The sequence below is a fragment of the Hippopotamus amphibius genome, chromosome 6 (genome assembly GCF_030028045.1).
Source record: "Hippopotamus amphibius kiboko isolate mHipAmp2 chromosome 6, mHipAmp2.hap2, whole genome shotgun sequence".
Classification (NCBI taxonomy): domain Eukaryota; kingdom Metazoa; phylum Chordata; class Mammalia; order Artiodactyla; family Hippopotamidae; genus Hippopotamus; species Hippopotamus amphibius.
In genome coordinates, this window is record NC_080191.1 from 169,850,338 (window position 1) to 169,877,712 (window position 27,375).

At 62.1% G+C, this 27,375-nt stretch overlaps 1 protein-coding gene across 2 annotated transcripts; it reads left to right on the plus strand.

The window, feature by feature from the left end:
* The first annotated feature begins 567 nt into the window (after positions 1-567).
* MELTF (melanotransferrin) lies at positions 568-27,104 on the plus strand. 2 transcript variants are annotated; one of them, XM_057740339.1, is made up of 16 exons: positions 568-714; positions 2,470-2,624; positions 3,704-3,803; positions 5,999-6,181; positions 8,005-8,161; positions 9,231-9,298; positions 13,627-13,814; positions 14,350-14,530; positions 15,734-15,885; positions 18,322-18,418; positions 19,230-19,424; positions 20,146-20,302; positions 20,395-20,462; positions 22,200-22,387; positions 24,389-24,587; positions 25,043-27,104. In XM_057740339.1, exons 1-16 carry the CDS (start codon positions 666-668, stop codon positions 25,123-25,125), a joined length of 2,220 nt encoding a protein of 739 aa, XP_057596322.1. In that variant the 5' UTR covers positions 568-665; the 3' UTR covers positions 25,126-27,104. The 2 variants fall into 2 exon arrangements, with proteins under 2 accessions (XP_057596322.1, XP_057596323.1); XM_057740340.1 differs by lacking the exons at positions 8,005-8,161; positions 9,231-9,298.
* Positions 27,105-27,375: the final 271 nt, after the last annotated feature.

Sequence of the window (27,375 nt, forward strand, 5' to 3'; positions counted from 1 at the left end):
GAACTGCGTGAGCCCAGGGCAGGCCAGGTCCCCTCTCTAGGCCCGAGGAGAGGCAGTGAGATGGCCCAGGGCCAGCGCCTCCCCAGCCGGGACCGCCTCGACCCGGGTTCGTCTCTGTAGCCCCAGGTCCTTTGAAGGGTCCTTGACGAGATGCTGGAGGACGCGTCTGATCGCCTTGGAGCTGCCTCCCAGCTCAGGCCCGGGGAGTGTGACCTCTTCCTTCCACATCTGAACTTTTCCCTCCCCAGCTGGACCAGAGGAGGGGAGGATGTTCCGGAATTCGGGGCGGATTGCTGCGGGGAGAGAGCCCTGGAAGCCCCGTGAGCGGGGGGAAGCAGGCCCCGGACAGCGGAGGGCTGAGCCTCGGGGACAGGGAGCGCGTGTGTCCAGGCCTGGGAGGCCCGGCATCAGGAGCGGCCTGCGGGCGGCCTGGGCCCCGCGCCGGCCCGGCCCCGGCAGGGGCGCCACAGGGGAGGCCGGGCGCCGGGCGCGCTGGGCGGGGGCGCCGCGGGGCGTGGACAGCGCGCGGGCGAGGCGGGCCGCCCTTAAGGAGCCGGAGGCCGGGGCCGGGGAGGAGGGAGCGAGGCATCCGGCCGCTGCCGGCCCGCTCGGACCCAGACCGGGACACGCCCGCGCCGAGCCCGGCCCGCGGCCCCGGACGCGCCATGAGGGGCCCCGGCGCGGCCCTGTGGCTCCTGCTGGCTCTGCGCTCGGGTGAGGCGCCGCCCCGGGGCTGCGGGCTGCGCGGGGGTCCCGAGCTCTCCAGCCACAGCCCCACCCTCGCCCCCGGCCGGGGGGCCCGCGGGCTGGAGAAGGTGCCCTGAGCCTCTGTCTCCCAGGACGGGGGGAGGCGCAGGCGGGCGCGCGGCGCCGGGGGGGGCCCGACCCCGCAGACCAGCACGGCTGGAGGGCTGCTCGGAGGAAGCGGCGCTGAGCTGGGCCTTGCGCAGCGCGCCTTCTCAGCCGCGTAGGCGAGGCGTGGGCAGAGGCGTGGAGGGAAGAGCCTTGGCGTGGTGGGGGGGGGTCCGGAGGGTGAGCGCTCGGGATGCGCGGGGAGCCCCGAGGAGCGCTGGGAAGCTAGCGCGGCCCCGCGGGGGGGAGGCGGGGGGGATACGGGGGAGGATGCGCGGGGGGATGCGGGGGAGGATGCGCGGGGGGCGAGGGCACAGGCTGGAGGCCGCTCCGGGGCGCCCTGCCTGCATGGGGGGCGGGCTGCGCGGACCCGGCCTCGTCGCGCCAGCCCCAGCCACTCCCAAGAGGGTCGATCAGGGTCCCCGCCGCGGAGACCTGAGGCGGCGCCCCCGGAGCTGCTCACGGGGTCGCGGGGCGGCTGCGGAAGGGATGGCTTCGGGCCACCAGTCTGACCTCGTCGGTGCACACATAGGACCTGCCACCCCGGTCCGGCCCGGACGTTGCCAGGCCTGCCAGGGCGCAATCTTGGAGCGCTGGAGAGGGCGAGGGCACCTCCGCATTCCAGGGGGCCACCCGGAGCTGGGGGAGGCCAGGCGCGGGGGGCGCTCCGCAGAGGCTGTGCAGGAACCCTTGGGATGGGGTGGGAAGCACCGGCGGCCTGAGCGGGTCCCTGGCTGGTGGAAATGGACCCAAAGCCTCACGTCTCCCAGGAGCACAGGCCTCCCTGGCAGGGTGGCCGGGAGGAAGCGGGGCGGGGTGGGGGGCTCAGGGCTGCAAAGGCAGCAGCCTCAGGCAGCTGGGCACCGCGGCTGCGGGGCCCCCAGGCGGGGCGCTCTCTGGGACTCTGACCCGGTCAGATCACAGGACCCAACAGGGTCCCCACCAGGAGTGGCCCAAGCGGAAGTCCACTGAGGCCTTAGCGTCCTGACTGTCTACAGAGCCTTACTGACAACGCAGAAGGTGGTTTCCTTATCTGCTTTCTCAGGTGACAGAACGGGCTCAGAGAGGTCAAACAGGTTTCCTGAAGTTGACAGCTGGGGGAGCAGGACCTTGAACCCAACCTGCTGGCTGCTCGCCCTCCCCTGGTCGGGGGCCTGGCGCTGTGCCCGCAGAGGGGGTCTGCAGGGGGCAGAATCACAGATGCTGCAAAGCGGGCAGGGCTGCTCGGGGCAGCCACCGCCACGTCCCAGTCTCACCCCGGTCCGCGAGCAGAGCCCCGGGACACCGCTGAGAGAGCCCCACCCGGCACCCTCTTTCTGGAGGATGCAAAGACCCAAGGGGGCAGGAACCAGACCGTGCCCCTGCCACCCAGCAGGCTGGGCTCCAAGCCAGGGAGGGGTGGCCGGGGGACGCCCTGCGGCCACCCTGGGAGACGCGCTTCGGGCACGCGGGGCCCACGCGCAGCTCGGCCTGAGCCCAGCCCCTTCCCAGCCTGGGACGCCTCTCTGTGCCCCAGTACCCCCCAGCGCGAGGGCAGGGCTGTCGCCGAGGCCACATGGTGGGCTGGGGCTGCGGGAGCCGGGCCTCACTGTCGCCCCCCCCCCCCCCCCCCCCCAGCGCTGGGCGGGATGGAGGTGCGCTGGTGCACCACCTCAGACCCGGAGCAGCAGAAGTGCAGCGACATGAGCACGGCCTTCCAGCAAGCCGGCATCCAGCCCTCCCTCCTGTGCGTGCAGGGCGCCTCAGCCGACCACTGCGTGCAGCTCATCACGGTGAGTCCTCTCCCTTCCGCTCTGCCCAGACGAGAGGGCTGTGACTCAAGAGGGCGCGCACAGCAGCCTCCTTCACCAGGACAGGCTCCGGATCCCCCTGCCAGGGCCAGGCAGCAGGAGCTCCTGAGTTTCCCCGGCAACAAGGGCCCGCTTGTTTCCTGCCCAGACGCGGGCCAGGCGCCGGGAGGCCCAGGGAGGGCCCTGCTCAGGGCGCTGGTGGGAAAGGGTGTCCGAGAGGCAGCGTGTCCTTGCACAGAGCCCCTCTACGTGGGGGCCCCACCCGCCCCGCCCAGGGGAGCCCAGGCAGCAGACCCCGCGGGGCCCATGGCGGTAGGCCCTCCGCCTTGGAGTTTTCCAGAACGGGGCGTGTGTGTTTTCTGGGGTAGGAGAAAAGGCCTGCGGTCCTGGGTGGGTGGGTGGGTGAGCTGTTCTGAGTGGCAGGAGATGTGCTGCGGGCACTGAGTAAACCAAGGGGCAGGGCTTCCGTGTGGGACAAGGTGTGGAGAGACGTGTCGGGGGCACACACAAGGGGCCTGGGTGTTCATTCCAGCTCAGCCCCTGCTGCGCCCCCGCCGCGAATCCAGGCGGAGTCCACGTGGCCTGGTCCTGGGGCCAGGCTCCACCGTGAGGGTTGAGACCCATTATGTGAAACTGTCGTTCTCTCCGTGGACCCCAGCTGTTTTAAAACAAAGAGGAAAAAACTGAAGAGGGCATTGGTAGGATTCAATCTGCATCTTAGAGAGAAACCCTGAGAAGCAGGTTAGCAGTAGAGGCAGGAGGTTAAGAAACATGAAAGTGACGGAGACTCACTTTTCACTGCTTTCCATTTTGTGCTGTCTGATTTTTAACTATGTGTATCTGTTGCAAGTCCTATAAAATTAATATTTTTAAATAACATAATTATAACAACAAGGAGACCCCTGGGCCCTGGCAGGGAGGGGCCCGCACGGCTGAGCCAGCACAGGGCTCCCGGGCCGGGTGAAGAGGACCACGTGGGCCTGCAGGCCTTCTCCAGGGCCTTTGGCCGACCGGCGGGTGTCCCTGGGGCCGGGCTGCGCTGACCCACGCGTTCCCAGCAGGCCCGGGAAGCTGACGCCATCACGCTGGACGGAGGAGCCATTTACGAGGCGGGGAAGGAGCACGGCCTGAAGCCCGTGGTGGGCGAGGTGTATGATCAAGGTTAGAGGGCCAAGTGGGAGGGGGCTGGAAGGAGCGAGGCGGTCCCTCGGCAGCGTGTCCTGGCTGGGCCTGGCCCGACCCTGCAGCCCCCGAGCTGGTCCGTCTTGTCCCCGGAGCATCCCACCCCCGGAGCGGGGGTGCCAGAGACACGCAGGGCTGACCCTAGTGTGCTCTTCCTCATGGGGAGCCCAGCAGCCCCCCCACGGTCAGCCACACGCTCTCACGGGGAGGCTGCCCGTGCCTGGCGTATGCGGGCCGCGACTGCCGGCCAACGAGGCATCCGTAACGCCCGGCTCCCCGCGCGCGCCGGCGGCCCTGTCACGTGCAGCGTGGAGTGGGGACGGGGTCGGACAGGAAGGGTGACTAGGAGCTGCCGAGCCCAGCAGCCCAAGAAGGAGTCCCCGTTCCGCCCCGTCCTGGCACCTTCCTGTGACCTTGACGGTAAAATCAGGATAACGATCGCCACCCTGTCACGCGGATTGGATGCACGGGTCTGTGTGCACCTGACGCACGGTGTGTGCTCAGAAACCTGAGTCCCTTTGCCCCAGTCCTGCGCTCACACCAGACGCGCCTCGGGCTCAGCCTGCCCTTTGGAGCCCCACCCCCACCTCTGCCTATCCAGTACCTAGTGTCTGTCACAGCCCAGCGCAGCTGTCACCTCCAAGGAGCTCCCCTGGGCCCCCCCACCCCTGCAGAGGGCCTCTCTTTCCCGCTTTCCAGAGCGCTGACGCACGGCACAAGGTCCTGTCCCCTGTTTTCTCTGTCACCACCGCAGCGCGTCCCCTGAGGCGGGCCTGGTCCTCGTCTTTGTACCCCCGATGCCTGGTACCCGGCACCGGCTCTCGCTTGGTCACGTGATGCGTGGATGCCTGTCAGGTGACAGGACACAGTCCAACCTTGCAAACCAGCCAGCCTTTCCCCTCAAAGGCCAGAAACGGCCCTGCCTCACGGGCCCCGAACACAGCTCTTCCTTTTTCATGAACTCGGCACGTTCACTGGGCACCTGCGACACGCCAGTCATGAGCACAGAGCAGTGAGCGAGAGAGCCCGCTCCTGCCCTGGCAGAGCAGCAGCCCCACAGCACACGGACACCAGAGTCCACAGTCACAGCGTGCCGGGTGCCGCGAAGGAAGCACAGCCCCCGAGGGAGGAGAGAGGGGCTGCGGGAGGGCTGCCGAAGCAGAGCAGACAGGAGGGTTTCTCTGGAGAGGTGGCGTTTAAGCTGCACTCTGCAGAGGGTCCCAGGTAGGAAAGAACTCGGTGTGTTCAAGGAACTAGGAAGAATGTGGGGCGTCAGAGGGTGCGCCCAGGCGGGGCTGCTTAGGGCAGCGGCCAGGCTCAGGGTGGCAAGACGTGACACTGGCTTGGTCTTCTAGAACTCAGCCTCGTTCTGATCGTGGGTATCTCATGCCCCCGGGCAGTCGAGGGCCTGTCTGCCTGGGATGGGATGCCCTCTGCTCATCGGTCCCTTAGAGGAGTCCTCCCTGTCTTGTCTGAATGGCCTTTTCCAGGCAGCCCCTGGCCCCGGGGAGTCTTTCGCAAGGCTGTAGCCCCTCGCCTGCCCACATGCTCCCCGTTCAGGGTCTTGAGTGATTTGGGACCACGTTGCTAGTGTTTCTCTCTCTCTCTCTCATTGTGTGTGTGCGTGTGTGTGTGTGTGTGTGTGGTCTCCACCCCTTCACCCTGGCCCAGCACTGAGAAGTCGCTTCTTCTAATCTGAGGGAAGCCCCTGCCCCGCTCCCTCGGCTCGCAACCACTCCTCTTCCCATAACACGATACCATTCCCTCAGATCCGCTAAGTTGTCCTAAGGGGCTAGACTTTTGGAAAACGAAAGACGTGCAGGCTGCTTCTGTTTTGGGTCTAGCTACAGAGCTCCCTTGATGGGTGCAGACCTAGACCCAGCTGAGTGCCAGCTAGCTCGGGAAGGACGGGGGAAACGAATGCACGAATGAACATCTCGAGATAATAGCTACCCCATGAGGCTGGAGCGAGCGGGGCGGTGAAACACGTGGGTTGCGCCCACCGGCTCTCTTGGTACTAGAACGCCATGCACATCCACACACGTACACATGCACACACGTGCATCTGGGCACACCCCCGCGGCCTTCGCCCACAGCCTTCCCAGGCAGGGCCCCAGCCCCGCTCGCGGCTCCTCCCTTACCACCCTCACTCCTCTCCTCTCCCCTCCTTCTAGAGGTCGGTACCTCCTATTATGCCGTCGCTGTGGTCAAGAGGGGCTCCCACGTGACCATCAACACCCTGAAAGGCGTGAAGTCCTGCCACACGGGCATCAACCGGACAGTGGGCTGGAACGTGCCCGTGGGTTACCTGGTGGAGAGCGGCCGCCTGTCGGTGATGGGCTGCAACGTGCTCAAAGGTGAGGGCGTGGCCGCCCGCGGCTTCTCCCACAAGGGGTCCGCGTTTCCCCTCGTGGGACAGCCTGCCCCCGGGCTTGCCTTCACGGCGCCTCCTTTAGGGAGCGGCACAGTCCTCTCCCCGGGCCTCCCCGACACCCTGCAGGTGGCCTCACCCCCTCGTCTCCTGCTGGCCGCCTGGGGTTGCCAGCCCTCACGTTTCTGCTTAGTGGACTGCTCCAGGCACTCGACCCTCACGCGCGCCTCCCAGGTCCCCCCGCACAGGACCCACTAGAGGCCCGCAAGGCTCCCACGGGAGGCGGCGCACCTCCCGCGAGCATCTCTCACCTGGTATAGACATGGTTGCTGTGTCCACAAATGTGTCCCCAGCTTTACAGGGTCAGAAGCCCCAGATTTTTTTCAGGACCCAAACATGCTGCAGGCTTGCTCCCAGAAAGCTCACAAGTGGCTCACCAGAGACCCACCGCTGATCCATGGGTGGTGAGGACAGGCTGTCCTGCACACGGGATGTGCCCCGTGAGAGCTGAGTGAGGGCAGGAGGTGCTGAGGGGGCCCCGCTGGGAGCCCAGCGCTCCGGTCCCGGCGTCCTGGGCAGAGGCCCTGGTTCGCATGCTTTGGGCATCTTTTCCTGGTCACCCGCTGGCCGCCCAGCTGTGTCTCTGAGGTGGCCCCGGACACATTACCACCACATTGTCAGGCTGCCCTCTTGGGACCACACCACCCCTCGAACAGTTTCAGGTGTCCCCAAACCCCTTGTTCCTGGGTGCGCCTCCTCCTGGCTTGCTCTGCCCATAGGAGAGCATGTGGTCCTTCCAAGCCCGGACTTTGCTGTGGGCAATGTGAGTTTTGACCCTGGCTCAGCGTGACCTGCCCTCAGAGATTGCACATGAACTTGTTTCCTCCCCGTAAAGTGGGGAAAGGAACGCTCCAGTGATGTGCGGCTGGGGGGACTGAGGGCCCGGCACCGGGCGTGTGCGCACTGCGGGGGCGCCCCCCGTGGCAGCTCCCCGTGGCGCATGAACACACACCACACACGCGCCTGCTACCCCCACCTGCACACACGCGCACACGTGGACACTCTGCCCCCACAGAGCAGCGCCCACGAGAGCCTGGAAGCCACGTCCTCGCATTTGGCACCCAGGTGTGGGGGGTTCACCAGTCCTTTGGCCCATTTGTTCAATGGCTGCTCCCCCGTGAGGATGCAGAAAGACCCAGAGAGGGACCTGCCTGGAAGAGCTGGGTTTCGCCGAGCACGGTGGAGCTGGCTCAGCCTACGCGGCCCCAGGGCGTCCCGGGGCGCAGGATAAATGTTTGCCAAGACGGTGGACTCGCGGCCTGGGTGCTGGCGAGGGCCCCCGCATCCTGCACATCCCGACCTGCTCACCAGCCAGGCCTGCTCTGCTGCTTCCCTCCACTCCCTGTGTTTTGAGGCGTGTGGTCTGTCAGATTAATTATACTCTTGAAGTAATCATTTATTCCCCTGCTTTCAGCGATCACACATGACTCATGCGGAAATGAACCCCCAGGGAGCACAATGTCTGGTTGGTGGTTGTCCTGTGTGGCCACTTTGGGGGTAAATGTTTTATTCCCTGAGCCATTTTTAAAAAACAGTCACTCTCCGACGCCCACACTTTTGTGGCCCCTCTCTGGGAATCGCTGATCAGATCCGGTTCTCCAGTTCTGCTCAGACTGAAGCCTGGAGCGTCCAGCTGGGTCCCTGGGAAGCTCAGCCCTCCTGACGCCAGCCTGCGTGGCCTGAGCCCTCCCGGGGCAGGGGCGGGGGCCTGATGCTGTGTGACTGAGCCCCTCTGTCTCTTGGCCGCAGCTGTCAGCGACTACTTTGGGGGCAGCTGTGTCCCTGGGGCAGGAGAGACCAGTTACTCGGAGTCCCTCTGTCGTCTCTGCCGGGGCAACGCCGCCGGGGAAGGGGTGTGTGACAAGAGCCCCGTGGAGAGATACTACGACTACAGTGGGGCCTTCCGGTGAGAGGGGCTGGGGTGGGCCCCCGGGGCGTGGGGATGTCAGCTGCAGCTCCTCTCAGTACCCTTTACATAGTCCAGGTGCTTGGCTAGTTTAAAAACCGCCAACTGGAATATGCCAGACGGGATTTGCTCATAAAATCAACCTGTGTCGTATATTTAGAGAAGGGCTCAGAGAGAAGAAAATGGCCAGCACGACAGCCTTTTGCCGCCCCCAGGTCTCCATTCCTGTGTCTGAGACCAACAGGGGGATGCTGGAGGGGGGGCGTGTGACAGGGACCCCCGGGGCCTGACACTCAGGGCTGGCGCCCCTCTGTGCCTGTTCGGGCTGGCACTTTAGCGCACCCTTCCTGGAGACGGTCTCCACCTGCCCGTGGCGCCCTGCAGCTGCCCAGAGCGCAGGAAGCAGGCTGGCTGCGGGCCGCCCGGGAACGCGCCAGGGCGCTCTGCCTGCCCGGGCGCAGCGCTTCCACCCGGAACCCGAGAGCCTGCTGGTGCCCCACGCCCCAGGGTGTGACAGGGCAGAGGCCGTTCGGGGCTCAGAAAGGAAACCGGTTCTTGGTCCTCCAAGCTAGAGCCTCTCGCCCACCCCACCTCCCCTGGCGTCGGCCCCCCCGTCCAGTCCCTGCTTGTTTGCCGGCTGCGGGGACCCGGGCAGCCCCTCTGCGAGGTCCCTGTGGCCCTGAGCGGCCTCCCTCCCCGGGCGCTTACAGCTGGAGCATCCGTGGCGTCCCGGCCGCTTCGGCTCCGGGTGGGGTGTGGTGTGAGGAGCCCCGGTCCAGTCCCCTGCCTCAGGGCAGCGTCGTCCTCCAAACACCCTGAGCGGTAAAGGCTGCGGAGGAAGCACAGGATCCGCGCAGATCCCACAGGACCCCCCCCCACCACCACGGGAGCCCCTTCCGCACCCCCACTTCACAGCCGCTAGAGGCTACGGAGGCTGCACAACTTGCCAAAGCCCCGCAGCCAACAGCCGGGGGAGCCGGCCCCCGGGAGCGCCAGGCCCGCACCCCCACGGCCCGGGTGGAGGCTGGCCGCCCGGCCCCACCCTGGCTCGTTGGTTCCACCTGCGCAGGTGCCTGGCGGAAGGGGCAGGGGACGTGGCCTTTGTGAAGCACAGCACGGTGCTGGAGAACACAGACGGTGAGTGGAGGTCCCAGGCCCACCACCCTGCCCTCAGAAGGAGACAGGGGGGCTCAGCCCTGGAGCTCAGCGGCTCTGCGGGCACAGGGACCGGGTGAGCGGCGCTGCCCTGCTCGCTTCGTGTCTGCTCCTGGGGTCCGTTTCCGTGTGAACACTGGGTTCTGCTTTTGAAAAGAGCAGTCTGCACACCTCTGCACGCGCTGTCATCTACGGTCCCTTCCAGCCTTTGCTCCTCTTCCTGAAGAAACCATCCCTTATCCCTGGACGAGGACTTATTAAAGATGGGTTGGCATTAGGTGTTGATCCTTTATACCATTGTCATTTAAAAATTTTTAAATTTTGAAATAATGGAGCTTTAGAAAACTTGCAAGAATAATTCAACGAACTCCCATGTATTCTTTATCCAGATTCCAGCTGTGCACATTTGCCTCATGGAATTGATCATTCTTTCTAGACGTGTGTGTGTTTCTGAACCATTTGAGTGTGTTTGCCCACGTCACAACATTTAATACTTTAGTACATGTCTCCTAAGAACAAGGTGGTGTGGACCTCACCACAGCGCAGCCATCAAATTCAGGAAATGTAACATCGACACAATATCTAAGCCACAGTCCACATACCACGTTTACTAATTGTCCCAGTTCTGTCCTTTGTAGCAATTTTTTTAGGCCAGGACCTGATCTGTGATCACGCATGGTGTTTAGTTTTTAGGTTGCTTTAGTTTCCTTTAACTTTGAACAGTTTCTCAATCTTTGTTTGTAGTAACATTGACATTTTTGCAGAGTCAGGCCAGTTATTTTATAGAATGTACCCTAATTTGGATGTGCCTAAGAATCTTTTTTTTCAATTGAGGTATAATTTACGTACAGCAAAACACACCCTTTTTGAAGTACTGCTCTATGAGTTTTGCCAAAAACATACTGTCGTATAACCACCACCACAAGCAAGACAGTGACTGTGGCAGACCTTTCACCCCCAAAGTTCCTTCTTGCCGCTTTCTGGTCAGTCCCTTCCAACCCTCTCCCTGATGCTCTTGTCTCTGCAGTTTCGCCTGTTCCATAATATCTGATCATAGTCTTTTTTTTTTTGGGGGGGGGTACACCAAGTTCAATCATCTGGTTTTATACACATATCCCTGTATTCCCTCCCTCCCTCGACTCCCCCCCCCCTCGAGTCCCCCCCATCCTCCCCCTCCCAGTCCTCTAAGGCATCTTCCATCCTCAAGTTGAACTCCCTTTGTTATACAACAACTTCCCACTGGCTATCTATTTTACAGTTGGTAGTATATATATGTCTGTGCTACTCTCTTGCTTCGTCTCAGCTTCCCCTTCACCCCCTGCCCCCTCCCAAACCTCGAGTTCTCCAGTCCATTCTCTGCACCTGCATCCTTGTTCTTGTCACTGAGTTCCTCAGTACCATTTTTAGATTCCGTATATGTGAGTTAGCATACTATATTTGTCTTTCTCTTTCTGACTTACTTCACTCTGTATGACAGACTCTACGTCTATCCACCTCATTACATATAGCTCCATCTCATCCCTTTTTATAGCTGAGTAATATTCCATTGTATATATATGCCACATCTTCTTTATCCATTCATTTGTTGATGGGCATTTAGGTTGCTTCCATGTCCTGGCTACTGTAAATAGTGCTGCAATAAACATGATGGTACAAGTTTCTTTTGGGATGATGGTTTTCTTTGGGTATATGCCCAGGAGTGGGATGACTGGATCATATGGTAGTTCTATTTGTAGTTTTTTAAGGAACCTCCAAATTGTTTTCCATAGTGGCTGTACCAACTTACAATCCCACCAACAGTGCAGGAGAGTTCCCTTTTCTCCACACCCTCGCCAACATTTGTTGTTTCCAGATTTTGTGATGATGGCCATTCTGATCGGTGTGAGGTGATACCTCATTGTGGCTTTGACTTGCATTTCTGTAATGATTAGTGATGTTGAGCATCTTTTCACGTGTTTGTTGGCCATCTGTATGTCTTCTTTGGAGAAATGTCTATTTAGGTCTTCCGCCCATTTGTGGATTGGGTTATTTGCTTTTTTGGTATTAAGCTGCATGAGCTGTTTGTATATTTTGGAGGTTAATCCTTTGTCCGTTGTTTCATAGGCAACTATTTTTTCCCATTCTGAGGGTTGCCTTCTAGTCTTGTTTATGGTTTCTTTCGCTGTGCCAAAGCTTTTAAGTTTCATGAGGTCCCATTTGTTTATTCTTGATTTTATTTCCATGATTCTAGGAGGTGGGTCAAAAAGGATCTTGCTTTGATGGATGTCATACAGTGTTCTGCCTATGTTTTCCTCTAGGAGTTTTATAGTGTCTGGCCTTACATGTAGGTCTTTAATCCATTTGGAGTTTATTTTTGTGTATGGTGTTAGGAAGTGTTCTAATTTCATTCTTTTACATGTTGATAGTCTTTTTTAAAAAAAAATCATCTCTTTTTTGTTGTTAATCTTTCCTTTTCAATCAGATGGTCCATCATGTAGTCTGACATCCATGAAGGCAAACAACATGAACCAGATTTGAGAAAAAACTGATCTGGAAAAGGAGGACGTGGGGTTGTCTCCAGAACAGGGCGATCCTGTGCTGGGTCAGCAAACAAGAATGTGGAAAATGGAGAGAGAACTAGGGATGTATTGGGTTAAAAGCATCTCTTTTAAAATTTTGATAATAATCTAAGGAAATCTAAGGAAGTAATTTTTAAAGAGCTGCCTTCAGGCAAAAAGATTGGTAAGAGCAAAAGAATGGAATTGACATAAATGTGCAAAGTAGTGACGTAATATGGCTTTAACTGTCCCTGGTGAAGGAAAACAGGAGTGGCAGCTTGAAATACCTAAATGATGCATTTGTCCCAGGGGAAGGCCGAATGATCCCTCAGAGTTCTATTCCACAGGTTTTGCAGCAGTTTAAAAATAGAGGAAAGTTGGGGCGAGAATGACACTGAGTAATTGTTGAGAGTGCTATAAATTATCATGCAGTCATTAAAAATGACCTTTATGGAGTTTTCCAAATTATTACTCTCGGTTTTTTGGTTTGTTTTTAAACAGCTTCAGAGTGAATAGAGTGTTCACGGTTGCACAAATTATCTTTTTTCCTCTTATTTTTTAGCAGAGGTTTATCCTCATTTTAAAATTTAAAAGTCATTAAAATATTGTTATGTAGGGCCATCTGTGGTATCTTATTGCGTGAGTTACAATCCTTAAAATTAGTCTCCTTAATATTCCTATTTGGTGTTGACATTCACTCATAAATGAGTTTCATGGAAAGCTTCCAGTAATGTGGAAAAATATTGTTAAATAGGTAAAAAAAAAGTAGGATGCAAAATTGCCTATCATGGATGTCCTTAACCATATTTATTTATTTTTTAATTATTTTATTTATTTTTATTTATTTATTGGCTGTGTTGGGTCTTCGTTGCTGCGCACAGGCTTTCTCTAGTTGTGGTGAGCAGGGGCTACTCTTTGTTGAAGTGCACGGGCTTCTCATTGAGGTGGCTTCTCTTGTTGCGGAGCACCGGCCCTAGGCGTGAGCTTCAGTAGTTGTGGCATGTGGGCTCAGTAGCTGTGGCTCTCGGGCTCTAGAGCGCAGGCTCAGTAGTTGCGGTCCACAAACTTAATTGCTCCAGGGCATGTGGGATCTTCCCAGACCAGGAATCAAACCTGTGTCCCCTGCATTGTCAGGTGGATTCTTAACCACTGCACCACCAGGGAAGCCCTGTCCTTAACGGTATTTACAATGGTTAGAAAATAGAATAGAAAAAAGGACATGGAGGAAAAATACCAAAATACTAATAGATGGAGTTGTGGGTGACGCTTTGGGAATTTACCTTCTCTTCTCTGGGCCACAGTTCTGGCGAATTCTGTCAGGGTTGGTTTCCACCATGGCCCCCTGTCCCCTGCCCTCTGCTCAGAGCTGAGTTTAGTGCCAGATGGCAGTGGTGAACTCCTGATACATTTCTCTCTCTCATCCTAAGCTTTTCTTACTTTCCTACTCTTTTTATCTTTCATGAGCTGTTGTTTATATATTTGTGTTATTGTCAGAGATCTCAAATCCATTTTATTACTAGAAATGGGTGACGCATACAAAGTGTAAGTGAATAGACACAGTCTGTAGAGACACCTGGGTCTGTGGGGTGCAGCCGCCAAGCTCCTCTTCATTCTGAGCCCTGGCTCCCCCCGTCTTTCGGGCGGGTCTGTGGGTCTGTGGCTGTGACGCCCTAGGCTCTCCCCAGGCCCCCTCTCGAGGCTTCTCCCTGATGCCCCCCCCCAAGCCCCACCCGGGACAGGAGCTGGCTCACCCCAGGATGCCCATCTTCCCAGGGAGAACCCTGCCCTCCTGGGGCCAGGCGCTGCTGTCGCAGGACTTCGAGCTGCTGTGCCGGGACGGCAGCCGCGCGGACGTCACCGAGTGGAGGCAGTGCCACCTGGCCCGGGTGCCCGCTCACGCCGTGATGACCCGGGCCGACGCGGACGGGGGCCTCATCTTCCGGCTGCTCGACGAGGGCCAGGTGGGCTCGGGGCCCCCCACCCAGCTCGTCAGGGTGATGCTGGGCCCGCGCGTCCCCCCAGGGTGGGCGCTGCGAGCCGTCCCGGGGCCGCGCCGGCCGGACCAGGAGGGGCGGGACCCAGAGGCGCCCCCGGGACGGGCCCCGCTCGCGGCGAGGGGAGCCCACCCGCGCCGGCTGGCTGCGCGCGGGGCTGCGGGGCAGGGAGGGCCCTCCGGCCCCCGCCCAGGACGCTCCTGGGGCCCGGGGCTCTCACAGCCCGAATCGGAACCCGTGAGCCGCGGAGCAAGAGCTCCAGGCCGGCGACTGCTGAAGCGCGGCCTCCTGACCGCGGCAGCCCGAGGGCGGCGCCCCCCGCCACGGTCAGGGTCAGCCGCCGGGGCCGCAGGCGGGACGCGGGGGGCACAGGGGGCGCGGGCGGGGCGGCCCCCCTCCCGGCGCCTCCCCCGCCCCCCCCGCCCCCGCCCCTCACCTGCCCCCCACCCCTCCCCCCACGCCTCCCCCGCCTCACCCGCGCCCCCTCCCCCCCCACGCGCAGCGGCTGTTCGGCCGCGAGGGCGGCGGCTTCCAGATGTTCGGCTCCGAGGCCTACGGCCAGAAGGACCTGCTCTTCAAAGACGCCACCTCCGAGCTGGTGCCCGTGGCCACGCAGACCTACGAGGCCTGGCTGGGCCGCGAGTACCTGCGCGCCGTCCAGGGCCTCCTCTGTGACCCCAGCCGTAAGCCAGGCCGGAGGGGCGCGGGCACCCCCGGGGGGCGGCCCTCCCCGAGACGCGGCCCTGCTGTTCCCGCCGCCGCCTGGCCTGCTGCGCCCCCGACACCCCGGCCGCGCCAGGGACGGGGCTCCGGAGCCCGGGTCTGCGTGGGGAGGGCCTCCCTGCCCCTCCATAGGCACGTGTCGAGGGCTGTCATCCTCCCTCCCCCGGGCCCCCTCCTCCCACCGGACCCCCTCCTCCCGCCGTGACCCCCTCCTCCCACCGTGACCCCCTCCTCCCACCGTGACCCCCTCCTCCCACCGTGACCCCTCCTCCCACCGTGACCCCTCCTCCCACCGGGGCCCCTCCTCCCACCGTGACCCCTCCTCCCACCGTGACCCCCTCCTCCCACCGGGGCCCCTCCTCCCACCGTGACCCCCTCCTCCCACCGGGCCCCCTCCTCCCACCGGGGCCCCTCCTCCCACCGTGACCCCTCCTCCCACCGTGACCCCCTCCTCCCACCGGGCCCCCTCCTCCCGCCGTGACCCCCTCCTCCCACCGGGGACCCCTCCTCCCGCCGGGCCCCCTCCTCCCACCGGGGACCCCTCCTACCACCGGGACCCCCTCCTCCCACCGTGACCCCTCCTCCCACCGGGACCCCTCCTCCCACCGGGGCCCCCTCCTCCCACCGGGACCCCCTCCTCCCACCGTGACCCCCCTCCTCCCACCGTGACCCCCTCCTCCCACCGGGCCCCCTCCTCCCACCGTGACCCCCTCCTCCCACCGTGACCCCCCTCCTCCCACCGTGACCCCCTCCTCCCACCGGGCCCCCTCCTCCCACCGAGACCCCCTCCTCCCACCGGGCCCCCTCCTCCTCACCGCATGGCCACGGCCCTGTCTGCGGCCCTGTCTCTCGCCGGGACCCTTCACGTAGTCTGCAAGTGGCGTTCCGCCTGCAGCGCCCACCCCGTGTACCCACACCTACAAGCAGGGAGACGGTGCCAGGCCTGAGTTGGATACTCGAGAGCCACGATCTGCCTCAGGCCTCCTCCCGGCGCCGAGGTGGTGCCCTCCCTGGGTGCGGGAGCGGGACCAGAGGGTGGCACAGCGTGCCCGCACAGCTGGCCAGGGCAGGAGCCGGAACGGCCCTGGGGTCCGCCGCGGAGGCTCCCTGCAGAGGGCCCGCCCCGACGTGGGCCCGCGTGACCAGGCGCTCACGCCCCACAGGGCTGCCCCACTACCTGCGCTGGTGTGTGCTGTCCACGCCCGAGATCCAGAAGTGTGGGGACATGGCCGTGGCCTTCAGCCGGCAGAGGCTCAAGCCGGAGATCCAGTGCGTGTCCGCCGAGTCCCCCGAGCACTGCATGCGGCAGATCCAGGTGGGAGCCGCGTCTCGAGGGGCAGAGCGGGCCGGCCGGGCGGGCGTGGCAGTGCCTGGGAGGGTGCGAACCGGCCCTCCTGTCCCACCCGGTCCGGAGGACCCCGGGCAGCCTGAGGAGAAGAAGGTGTCCTGTGACGATGCCATGGAGAAAGGGCAGGAGGAGGTGGCCGCGGGAAGCAGCCGTCCCTCCCCCCGGGGGGGCAGGGCGGGGGGGCGCGTGGGCCGGGAGCGGAGGACTGCGGGACTGGCCCAGCTTGGCACTGACGACCCTGAGGCCTTGGGCAAGTCCCTTCCCTTTTCCGAGTCTCAGTTTCCCCCTCTGCACAACAGGGGATGGCCTCGGATCAGCATGTATTAAACGGCAACCCGGTCCGAAACACATTTGACATCAGTCACAGTCTAGGACACAGAATTCCTCTTTCGAATATAGACATGTAAGAATATTTGTCCCCCTAGAGAGAGGAACGCAAACAGGACTTGCCTTCAGCGAGTGCAGTGTGCGCCGACAGGGTCTGCTGTAGTCCATGCTGGTCTTTTTTTGAGCTTGTCATGATGACGTTGATTACGCGTTCGTCGTAACATGCCTGCCACCTGCAGTTTACGGCACAGGCCATGGTCTCCGAAGGCCCACTCAGCTCTGTCCTGCTTTGCTTCTCTGGGGACGGAGGCCAGGAGTGGGAGGCGCCCCAAGGCCCTGCGCTCAGGGCTGAGGTCCTGCGGGGCTCTGCGCCAGCCCTGGGCTCCTGGACGCCTTCCCTCCTGTTTTTTAAGAGCAACGAGGTGTGGCCTGATGGGGAAGGGCCCTTTCCCAGGGGGTCCCCAAGTGCAGGCCAGGTCATAGCCCCTCGGGCGTGTCCCCCGCCCCAGCCGGGCAGCACACTGACTTGAGAAGCAGCGAGCGGGCGGGATGAGGGGGCCCGGGGTCGCGATAGCCAGCGTCTCACGAGCGCACACGTCCCGTGTCCCTGGCGCTGTGCCAGGCCTCCTGTGGTCCCCTCCGTTCCTCCTCACCGCGACACTGCAGGGTGGGTGTGATTACTGTCAGATGTGGAGACTGGGGCTGGGAGAGGCTGAGGCGGTAACCTGCCCCAGGTCCCCCAGCTCAGGGGTAGGGGAGCCCCTGTCCCCTGGGGTTGATGGGAGCCCGATGGGGTGCCAAGGGAGGGGAGCCCAGCTGGAACGGAGGAGGGGGGACTTCAGGGTGGGGACGCTTCCTAATTCTGGGCAGCCTGTCCTGTGGAGGAGTGGCTGGTTCTGGGGGCCCCAGAGCAGGGAGAGATGCAGGGAGATGCAGCTCTTTCCAGGTACAGTCCTTCTCTCCACCTGAGCTCACAGAGGGCTAAGGGGCTGCCCAGGGGCCTGTGGCGAGAGGACTGGATTTGGGGGGTTCCTGAGAACCCCAGCAAAGGGCTCAGAGATCCTCCGTTCTAACTTCTGAGGCTCTCAGCGATGACGTCCGGTGTAGCTCTAACACCCACGTCCTGCCTGGCCACAGTGACCCAGACGAGGAAGGGTCAGCCGGCCCAGCCGCTGGGCTGTGGGTGAGGCCCTGGCTCCTCCCTGGCGTCGCGGTGGGTAGGAGGTCTGCGTGGGAGGAAGAGGGGTCCCCCAGAGGTGCACCCTCCCGGCTCAAAACATCAGTGCCCCTGCCTGTTATTCCGTCTTCATAACGTCATGCCTCTGGCCCTGAGCCGTGTGGGGTACCTTTCCTGGGGTACAGCTGTGCGCTCTCTCCCCAAGCCCCCCTCCTTCCCGTGGTGTCTGGCTTGACCGTCGGGGAACCTCTCTGCAGGGTCCGGGGAGCCACCTAACCGGACAGCTGGGGGTGGGGTGCGGGTGAGCTGGAGGGCTCCAGCGGTTTCTGCGGGAGGAGGGCCCTGAGCCCCTCCTGCTGGCGGGGCTCTGTCCGTCCACCCTGGAGCCTCCTCCCACAGACGCTGGGACTGCCGACCTTTCAGACGGGGCTCACCCAGCCATCCACGCACACCCTGGAGATGTGCGTGTCGCGTGAGTGCTGTGCGCCCGCCCTCGGCCAGGCGCTGGGGATGCCGTGCAGCGCCCTCGGTCCCGGAGACGGGCAAGCCGTGGGGAGGCCCTCCCTGCACACCAAAGCAGGCCCCGGGTGGGCTGCTGCTCGGCACAGGGCCTGGCAGCGCGGGGCCCCCAGGAGACATTTGCCGAGAGATGGAAAGACACCCACGGATGGGGATGCTGGCGGCGGCTGGTTTCAGGCCTCGGTCCTCCAAGCACTCTCTTGCCTGCACATCCCACAGGGAGAGGAAGGGGCAGCTGGGGCAGGATGGGGTCCCCAGGGGCAGGAAGCCTGAGGCCAGCATCCCCGAGAGACCCAGCCTTGGCGCCTCCATCAGATCCCGACACCCGGAGCTGTCCTGGGGCCCACCCCAGCCTGGCCACCCTTTCTGTCCCCCCGCAGGCTGGGCAGATCGACGCGGTGACCCTGAAGGGCGAGGACATTTACACAGCGGGGAAGGCGTACGGCCTCATTCCAGCCGCCGGGGAGCTCTATGCCCGTGAGTGCAGGTGCCGGCCACCTGGCCTTGACTGCGAGGCGGTAGATATTTTTATATTTGTGAGAACTTCTCCGCCCGAGCCTTCCTCCCGGGGCCAGTTGCTGTTGCTCACAGGCGAAGCGCTCTGGCCCCAGGCACAGGGCGCCCAGCTGGTCACGGGACGTCTGGCGGGCTGTGACGACCGTCCTGTGGAGGGTCAGAAAGGAGACACTCAGGCTCTGCCGGCCACGCACAGATTCTGCTGTGTGTTTTTCTTCTTCTTTTTTTAACAACCCTTTAAAAATATAAAAATTATTTTTAGTTTGCAACCCAGCCTGTACAAAAACAGGCTGAGTAATTTGCCGAGCCCTGAACTGGAAAGCCTGCTTGGCCCCTGCCGTCTGGACCACGTGGCTCACAGCAGGTGGCCCTGGGACCCTCCTTCCTGTGCAGGAACAGCTTCTCAGGGCCCGCCTGGCCGCTCGGCACTCAGGTGCTCCGTGCCCAGGTCTGGTGACCTCAGGTCCCCTCCGCTCGGATGGGAAGGCCCTCTCCTCTGAGGGAGAGCACGCTGTGGCCTCGGCCTCGCTGTGCCTCCCCGTCTCCCGGGAGGTGAGAAAGTCACCACCTGAGTGTCAGGAGAGGAAGAAATGACAGGGGGGAGGCCCAGGGCTGAGGCCTGGAGGCCCGCGGGCCGCCCCGCGGGGAGGAGGGCCCAGGCAGCCAGGGCCTCCGCGGGGCGTTTGGGGGCAGAGGCGGGCACGGGGCTGGGGACGCAGCGCCCCGTCCCCGTGCCCGCCCGGCGCCGGCCTCACTGGCGTCCCCTCCGCAGCGGAGGACAGGAGCAGCTCCTCCTTCGCGGTGGCCGTGGTGAAGCGGAACAGCTCCTACGCCTTCACCCTGGACGAGCTGCGGGGCAAGCGCTCCTGCCACCCGGGCCTCGGCAGCCCCGCGGGCTGGGGCGTCCCCGTGGGCGCCCTGGTGCGGAGGGGCTTCGTGCGGCCCAGGGGCTGCGACGTCCTCACAGGTACCGCCGTCCGCAGGCGCACGGCCCACGGGCGCCCGGCTCGTGGGAAGGCGGGGGCGCGTCCTCGGCCGCGCGCGACACCGCCGGGGGGGTCCGGCCCGGGGGGGCGGGGCCGCGCCCCCCACTCACTCCGCGGGGGGGGTCCCCGGGGGCGGGGCCTGGCGGGGCCGCCGCCCAGTCAGGAGGTGCCCCCCGGGCATCGGGGGACCTTGCTGGAAAGTGGCCAGCCGTCTGCAGACGTGCTGAAGAAGACATCCACCGAGCACCCACCATATGCCGCGTGCAGGGCCCTCCCGTGGCGTTGAGTCACGCACATTCATGGTGAAAGGAAGGCAGGAGGAAGCTGCTTGCACACACACCTCTGTCCTGGCTGGCACCTCGGGGAAAAAAAACCACATTTTTTTCTCACCACCCCCACGAGCACATGTAAGGTGTTAGAGCTGGCGGCTCCCGCTCCCCGACAGCTGGGCAGTTGCTCTGAGTGGAACAGAGGGGTTTATGAGGTAGTGAGTTCCGCGATCCCGAGGGCGTTCAGGGAAAGGCTGGCTGGCCACGTACCAGAGGTTGTCGGTGGAGGTTCCTGTATCTGCTCCTCCCAGGAGGAGACATGCCACTCCGAGCGGGGTGGGCGGTGGAACGGGGGGGGCCTTGAGCCCTGGGGCCAGGCCGGCGGGGGGGCAGCCCGCCCACCCCCTCCCGGCGCCCTTCCCCTCTGCCCCAGCGGTGAGTGAGTTCTTCAGCGCCAGCTGTGTGCCCGTGAACAACCCCGGGACCTACCCGTCCTCGCTGTGCGCGCTCTGCGTGGGGGACGAGCAGGGCCGCCACAGGTGCGTGGGGAGCAGCCAGGAGAGGTACTACGGCCACAGCGGCGCCTTCAGGTACCTGCTGGGCCGGCGGGCGGGGCGGCGGTCCTGGGGCCAGGCGCAGGGGGGCCTTCTGCCGACACCCGTCTCGGCCGCATGCGGGGCAGGTGCCTGGTTGAGAATGCCGGGGACGTCGCCTTTGTCAAGCACACGACTGTCTTCGACAACACGGATGGTACGTGACGGCGCTGGGACGCAGCAGGGCCGGATTCTGGTGGGGCCGTTCCCCGTCCCCCAGCAGAATCCAGGCACTAGGTGTTGCTGGGATTGCGGGCGAGGTGGCGGCCAGGAAAGACGGAGTCTAGGAGGCTCTGCCCTTGGGGATCCCAGACGTCCCAAGGGCCGAACGGTAAGAACAGACCTCAGGCCACATAGCCGAGGGCACAGGTCACGTGAAAGTCATGACTTGTCTGGAATCCAAATCCCCATTCTACCAAAATGGTAGCAACGCGCTGGGTTTGGAGAGACCCCTTCGGGGCTGTTTACGTGGCAGCAGGCTGTGTGGGTAGGGGTGGCAGCGGCCTCTCTCCCCGGGGTCCGCCGTTCAGCGTCTAGCGTTTGGTGCTGAGCAGGTCAGTGCCACCCGCAGGGAAGTCGCTCTGCAGCCCGCAAGCCGCGTGAGGCGGGGCACACCCCCACCGACATCACACAGGGGGGTTTCTCTGGGGTCCCCTCCCTGGGCTCCCCCTGGGCTCTTCCTGGGGTGCAGGCCCTTGGCCACGCATCCCTCCCCTGCCCTGTCCTGTTCTCCCGCCTCAGGGAGTCTATCCATTTTGAAGACTGAAAGCTGTTTCCCTTCATCACGTTTTGTTTGCGCTTTCTGTGTACCCTGCCACACCCCACATACTGGAGGCTGGGTCTTCTCCACTCTGTCCTAACGCATCTCTTCCCAGGAACTCAGGGCAGAAAGGCGAAGGCCCACAGGGGAGGACATTGGTGAAGGGAAAGCAGGACACGCAGGGAGAAAACATCAGTCAGTGTTTCAGAACTCAGATCCCACCCTGCCTAGGAAAGGCCCGAAGGCTGTAGACCAGTGGCCGCCGCGGAGCCGGAAGGGTTCCAGGCCCTGGTGTCGTAGCCCCCGCCCCTGCCGACCTCCCGCCGAGAACACGGATCGTCCCCCAGAAGGAGGGAGCTGTGTGCTGCGGCAGGAGCTGTGAGCCCCGCCTGGTCCCAGCCTGTGCCCTCTGTGGTCCAGGGCCAGGGGCTGGGGGAGGAGGCAAGGCCTTCGCAAGGGTCACCGGCAGGGAGGTGGCCGCCTCCCAGGGCCACTCACATTTTTTTTTACCTCTGCTCTTGGGCCCACCTGGAGTTCCTCCTGGAAATAGGAAGAGAGTAGATACGAAGTGAATACATGAAGACATAAAAATAATTGATTCCCAAGAGTAGTGTTTGTCAGGAAGCCTTCCGACCACCCACCTGCATCAGAATTACTGGATTGCTAGTTTAAAATGCAGGTTCCTGGGCCCCCCCTAGACCTACCTGATGAGATGCTTTGCAAGGAGGGGCCTTTGGAACTGCCTCTTACAGACTCACAGGTGATGTTATACCTCTCTGGCTTGAGAACTTCAGCTGTTAAGGGAAGAGCCCATCCCACCCTCAGGCCTGAGACCTGTAACACACAGATGGAGTTCTTTGCCTGGGAGTGATTAAGAGCCTCCGTTTTCCCACCTGTAAAAGGGGAGTGACCATACAGTGCAGTGTTGCATAGTGCATACTTCCTGTTCCCTACAAATAACATCATTAGCCCAGCTGGGTTCTCTCACCCTGGTAATAGAGCAGAGCAACTGAAGAATGGAGTGCATGGGGGAGCTGGCCAGATATCACCACCCCTCCCCAGCCAAGGACCTGGGCATCCCCGAGGAGAGCAGCCTCTCTCTATTCCTCTCCCTCCTCTGCTTCCTCCCCTCAGGCCACAATTCTGAGCCCTGGGCCGCTGAGCTCATGTCCGAGGACTATGAGCTGCTGTGTCCGAACGGGGCCCGGGCTGAGGTGACCCAGTTCGCAGCCTGCAACCTGGCACAGATACCGTCCCATGCCGTCATGGTCCGGCCAGACACCAACATCTTCACTGTGTACGGACTGCTGGACAAGGCCCAGGTGAGCCATGGCAGGGGCCAACTCGCTGTGGGGAGGCTGACAGGTGCGCCAAGCCCCAGGGTCGCCTCGGTCTGCCTGGAGGAAGCCTGAGAGGAAGTTCGGTGATTTTCACTTAGCCAAGGCCCTCCCTCCAACCACTGTGCCCTCTGTCTACTACATCATTAATTTTTTCTTCTCCGCTGGACCATTCTCACCGACATACAGACCTGCTGTTATTTCTACCATCTTGTAAAAACAAATGAACCCTCTCTTGGTCTCACATCCCCTTGTAGCCGTAATCCCACTCTCTTTTACAGCAAAACTCCTTCAAAGAGCCTTCTCTACTCAGGAGTCGTCATTTCCTCCTCTCCTGGTCTATGTTAGGGATGGAGACCACTCTGGACAGGCCCCACCAGGGCCCTGAAACTGCCTTGGTCAAGGTCACAGTGACCCATGTTGCTAGATCCAGCAGCTCTTTCTCAGCCCGCCTCTCCCTGACCTCTCACCAGCACTGGCTCCTTCCTGGCTGCCGTTTCCCCCTTGGTTCCCAGGGCCCCACACTTGCCTGGCTCTCCTCCTACCTCTCTGGCCACTCCTCCCAGTCTCCTTTGCTGGGTCTTCCTTGCTTGCCTGGCCGGTAACCACTGGAATGCCGCAGGGTTCAATCCTCAGCACTCTTCGCTGCCAGCACCTACACCCCTGCTGACCTCACACAGCCACAGGACATGACTACCACCTGCATGCTGACGACTCCTCAGTACACATCCTCAGCCCTGCTTCAGTTCCGCCCTCAATCTCACACGCGCATCTTTAACAATGACCTGTTTGACATTTCAGTTTCCAACAGGCATCTTGAGCTGAACGAGTCAAAGTTCAGCTTCGGTGAACAGTAGCCGCAGCCTTTCCACCTCCTCGGGGGTCAGCTCACACTCCTGTCCTCCTCTCGCGCTCCGCTGCCAGTCCACCCCCAAAGCCTGATGGCCTAAAAACAAACACCTAAGACACACCTAAAATTTGAACGGCAGGCTGTCCGACAACAGGGTCCCAAGCTCCCCCTCCAGCCACGCCCAACCTGATGCAGACTGAAATTGAGCTCCTCTCCCTCCCCGCCAAGCACCACAGACTGGAGCCAGCTGGCTCCCAGGCCAGTTGCTAACCCTGGAGATAATGTTTGCTCTCACCGTCCCCGGAGTCCCTCTGTCCCAGGAGTTCTTGACTCCGGGTCGCTGGGCGTCCCCAGGAGTCTCCAAACCCGCGGAAGCGATGTGGGGGAAAAGCCCTGTGTAGATGTGCACTTTTCTGGGGAGAAGGCTGGGAGCTTTCATCAGATCCTCAAGAGGCTCCGTGAGTCCCCCTAAAAGATCCGTAAACACCTTACTCTTTCTTTCCCCCTTGATCAGTATTTAAAAGCTGACAGAAGCTTTTGTCCCTGTTCTCCTGCTGCCCTTGATGTGTTCACAATTCCTCACAGTCCTTCTGGCCTCTTTACGGACTCTCGGGACGGGAGCCCCGCACACGCTCCCTGAGGCTCAACGAGGCCAGACAGCCGCTGTTGCAAGAACCTCTGGGGTGCCCGGAGGGTGGGTCCGGAAAGGGTGTGCAACCCACCTAGTACTTTCTCAGTGCTGGTGACAGAACAGAAGCCTCTCTCATGAAAGCACCCGTAAGACAGAGTGAGGAAGCCTGGGACCGAGCAGGCAGAGCAGACCCTCAGTAATCTCCTTCACATCATCTCTCACTTCTGCGGCCTTCTTCCTGTAAGGCTCAGGCTTCAGTTCTGTATCCAAGGGCTGGTTTGCTGTGTTTCTGAATGGCTGTCTTCCTGCGGTGGCTGTGGTCACCTCTCACGCCACATCTGCTTGGGTGACAGAGGTCAATGAGTTGTCAAGTGTGTGATCTCAAAGCAGAGTCTTGGTGCCTGACTTTCCTTGCCCCTTGGTGTGTAGAGCAGTTACCGGCAAGTGATACCGGGGTGACCATTTGTGAGCCTGGATGCAAAGCAGGTCTGCTGTGTGCTTCTAGGACCTGTTTGGAGATGACCACAATAAGAACGGGTTCAAAATGTTCGACTCCTCCAACTATCATGGCCAAGACCTGCTTTTCAAGGATGCTACCATCCGGGCAGTACCCGTGGGAGAGAAAACTACTTACCGTGACTGGCTGGGCCCCGACTACGTGGCAGCCCTGGAGGGGATGCTGTCCCAGCAGTGCTCAGGCACAGGTAGGGCGGGACGGGGGGTTCACACCCCACAGAGCAGGAGCGGGCACACTCCTCCAGCATCATTCTGAGCTTTTCACCCGAAACCTTGAGTGGACTGAACTTGGACACTCTGGGTCTTTGCAGACGATCAAGTTCAGACCCTGGGAGGGTCTGAGCCATGACTCAGAAATGCCGGCTGTGGAACCCGGAGAGACCTGCGTAGTGAATACAGACGCTAACAAGAGTCGTCCAAAGACGATTCGGGCCACTGCGTAAACACACGTGTAGTACAATTTTTGAAAGACATGAACATGTAAAGAAACCAGGGAAAAGGAAAATTGTCATAGAGCAGCGAGAGGGAGGCTGGGGCGAGTTTGGCACACAGAATTACCTCCGGCTAGCCCTGGCACGAGGGCCAGCGTGCCGCGAGCTGGGCGCGGGCCGCGGGGCCTTAACCGCCTGCGTTCCTCCCGCAGCGCCCGCGGCCCGCAGGCTCTCCGCCCTCCCGCTGCTGCCGCCGCTGGCCCTCGCGGCCCGCCTCCTCCAGCCCTGCCTCTGAAGCCGCCCTGGGCACGCCTCACCCGTCCTGGCACTGGAAACCTGTTCAGAAATCTCTCTACGTGTGGCTGTGCTCCTCCGTAAATCCAGGGAACGCCGCTCAGAGGGAAACGTGTGATGGGAGAGGAAGCGCGAAAAGCCATGAGCTCCCCAGGGCTGCGATCCCAGCACCAAAGTTGCTGAGATCGCTTCAAAGTGGAATAAAGATGAATGTGGAAGCACAGTCCCCCAGCTGGACGGAGCAGGGCTCCCCTGCTGGCAGCCAGCCCTGCCTCCCAGGCACCACCTGTCCCCTCCGCCACCTGAGCGCGCTGGCCGGCCTCCCAGTCACGCCCCACCCACGGGCGCGCGGCTCCGCAGGGCTCGGGCTGCGAGAGACCGGTTGCCAAGGAAACAGGCTGAACCCGAGCTTCCCACGCGGGCCTCTCTGCTGGAGCTGGCCCTGCTGAGCCGCCCAGGGGGCCTGGTGAGACGACAGGCCTGCCCGCTCCTCCCTGACCGTTCCCACCTCCCGCTCCGGAGAGCGGACCCCGCCCGCAGCACCCCCGTCAGCCCCCGCTCCATCTGTCCTCTGGGCTCCCCGTTCCTGCCTCCTCCTGGGGGTACTGTGTCCGCCACGGCATCGCCGGATGAGGCTGGAGCCAGACCCTCCAAGGAGGCGAAGGTGCCGGGCACACGCAGCCCTTCGTCCTTGTCTGCGGCGCCTGGGCGTGGCCCGGGCCGCTGGACTCCTGCCTGTGCTGGGCTGGCGACGGCAGGGAGGCCGGGGCTCGAGTCTAGGGATGAAGCCCTCAAGGGGTCCTGGGACAAAGGAAATGCTTCTCAGAAATTTTACTGCGTGGCGAGGCTTGATGCAGGGTTGGGGGTCTAAAATCTTGCCTGAACACATGTCTGTGGAAAGGCAGGCGGGCCTGGGAACTGGACGTGCTCTGAGTGCCCCACCCTTTGGAGACTCCGTTGCACCAGGCTCTGTCCCGGGGCCGAGCCCAGCCAGCCGGAGTCCCCACTCCCGTGTCTCCTCCTCTTAGGCTGCGCCTCAGGTTACCCCCTCCTGGCCCAGTGTCACATCCGCTGCTCTGGAGCTACTCCCGTCGCTCTAGCAGCACTCGTTCCCTCCAGATGGAAGGGTTCGGTCCCCTCCGGGGCCGCCGTTACCCCCAGGCCCTGGAGCGGGAGGTGGCCCGAGGCAGCACGAGGCCCCCTGAGCCGATGGGAGTGGGGAGATGCCATTCTCCTCGGCAGAGGAGCCCAGGCCAGGTGAGGTGCTGAGGGGAGTTCTGCCTCCTCGGGTGTGAGCACAGGGTCCCCTCGCCCAGCCCTGCACTGACGGGGCCCGAGGGCCACTCACTCCCAAGGGAGGGTCCCTCCTTCTCATCCCCTGCGGGACAGTGAAAAGTGCCTGGAGAGGGTCTCCTCGATCGCCGCGGTCGTCTGAGGAGCCAGAAAAAGTTTCCAGAACTGCCAGCTCTTACTCTGAAACCTGCGCCCTGAAAAAAAGTAAAAAGGAAGAGAAGACACAGGAGCGCGCCGCCCCCGCCGGCAGACGGAGCCGTGTGGGCCTGGAGCTATTTGCAGCTCTGTCTGCGGGGGCCCTGGGGCCGCCGATGACAGGCCGGCTCCCTCCCCCCCTCGGCAGGGTGCTCACAGCGACCCCGGGAGGCCTGGCGCCCACCCCGCCGTGGGGAGGCGGGAGGAGCGGCCGCAGCTGCCACGCTTGTACCCTCTTCACGAGGGGAGCGAGTGCGTCATCTCTGACCTGATGATTGTTTGATTTTATTTTTTTTTTGTGGGAGATTTGTGCCGTGAGAAGGGTATTTGTGTGTGGCCGCCCGGGGGTGACCCCGCACTGTGAGCCTGCTGGGGGTGTGACCTGTGGGTGCCGTGTAACATGATTGGCAGGGGACAAGCAGGGGCCGCCGCTGTGTTCGTGCTAATGAAAGATGTCGGTTTGTTGTTTAAATAAAGCCAAACAACCCTGCACCTGCCGAGGCTTGGATGCTGATGGAAACCGGCTGCTGCTGGTTGGTCTTTTGCTTCTTCGGTGGTCAGAGGCCTACGGGCCCCAGGCCACCCTCCCGCCCCCCAAAGTGGCAGATTCCATTCAGAGCCAGAGTCAGGAACCAGTCCGGGCCTCCAGCCAGTGAGGCCCCAGCTCCCTCCTCCGATATGGACCAGGTCTCTGGACAACTCCTGCCCTTCATTCTGCCCCGAGGCCTCCCTCCCTCCCTCCCTCGCTGCAGCCACCTCACAG

Coding starts and splice junctions, on each gene's coding strand:
- MELTF (XM_057740339.1), top strand. CDS start 666: ATGAGGGGCCCCGGCGCGGCCCTGTGGCTCCTGCTGGCTCTGCGCTCG. Junction 3,804..5,998: donor GGGCGAGGTGTATGATCAAG/GTTAGAGGGCCA, acceptor CCCTCCTTCTAG/AGGTCGGTACCTCCTATTAT. Junction 18,419..19,229: donor CGCCGGGGAGCTCTATGCCC/GTGAGTGCAGGT, acceptor TCCCCTCCGCAG/CGGAGGACAGGAGCAGCTCC.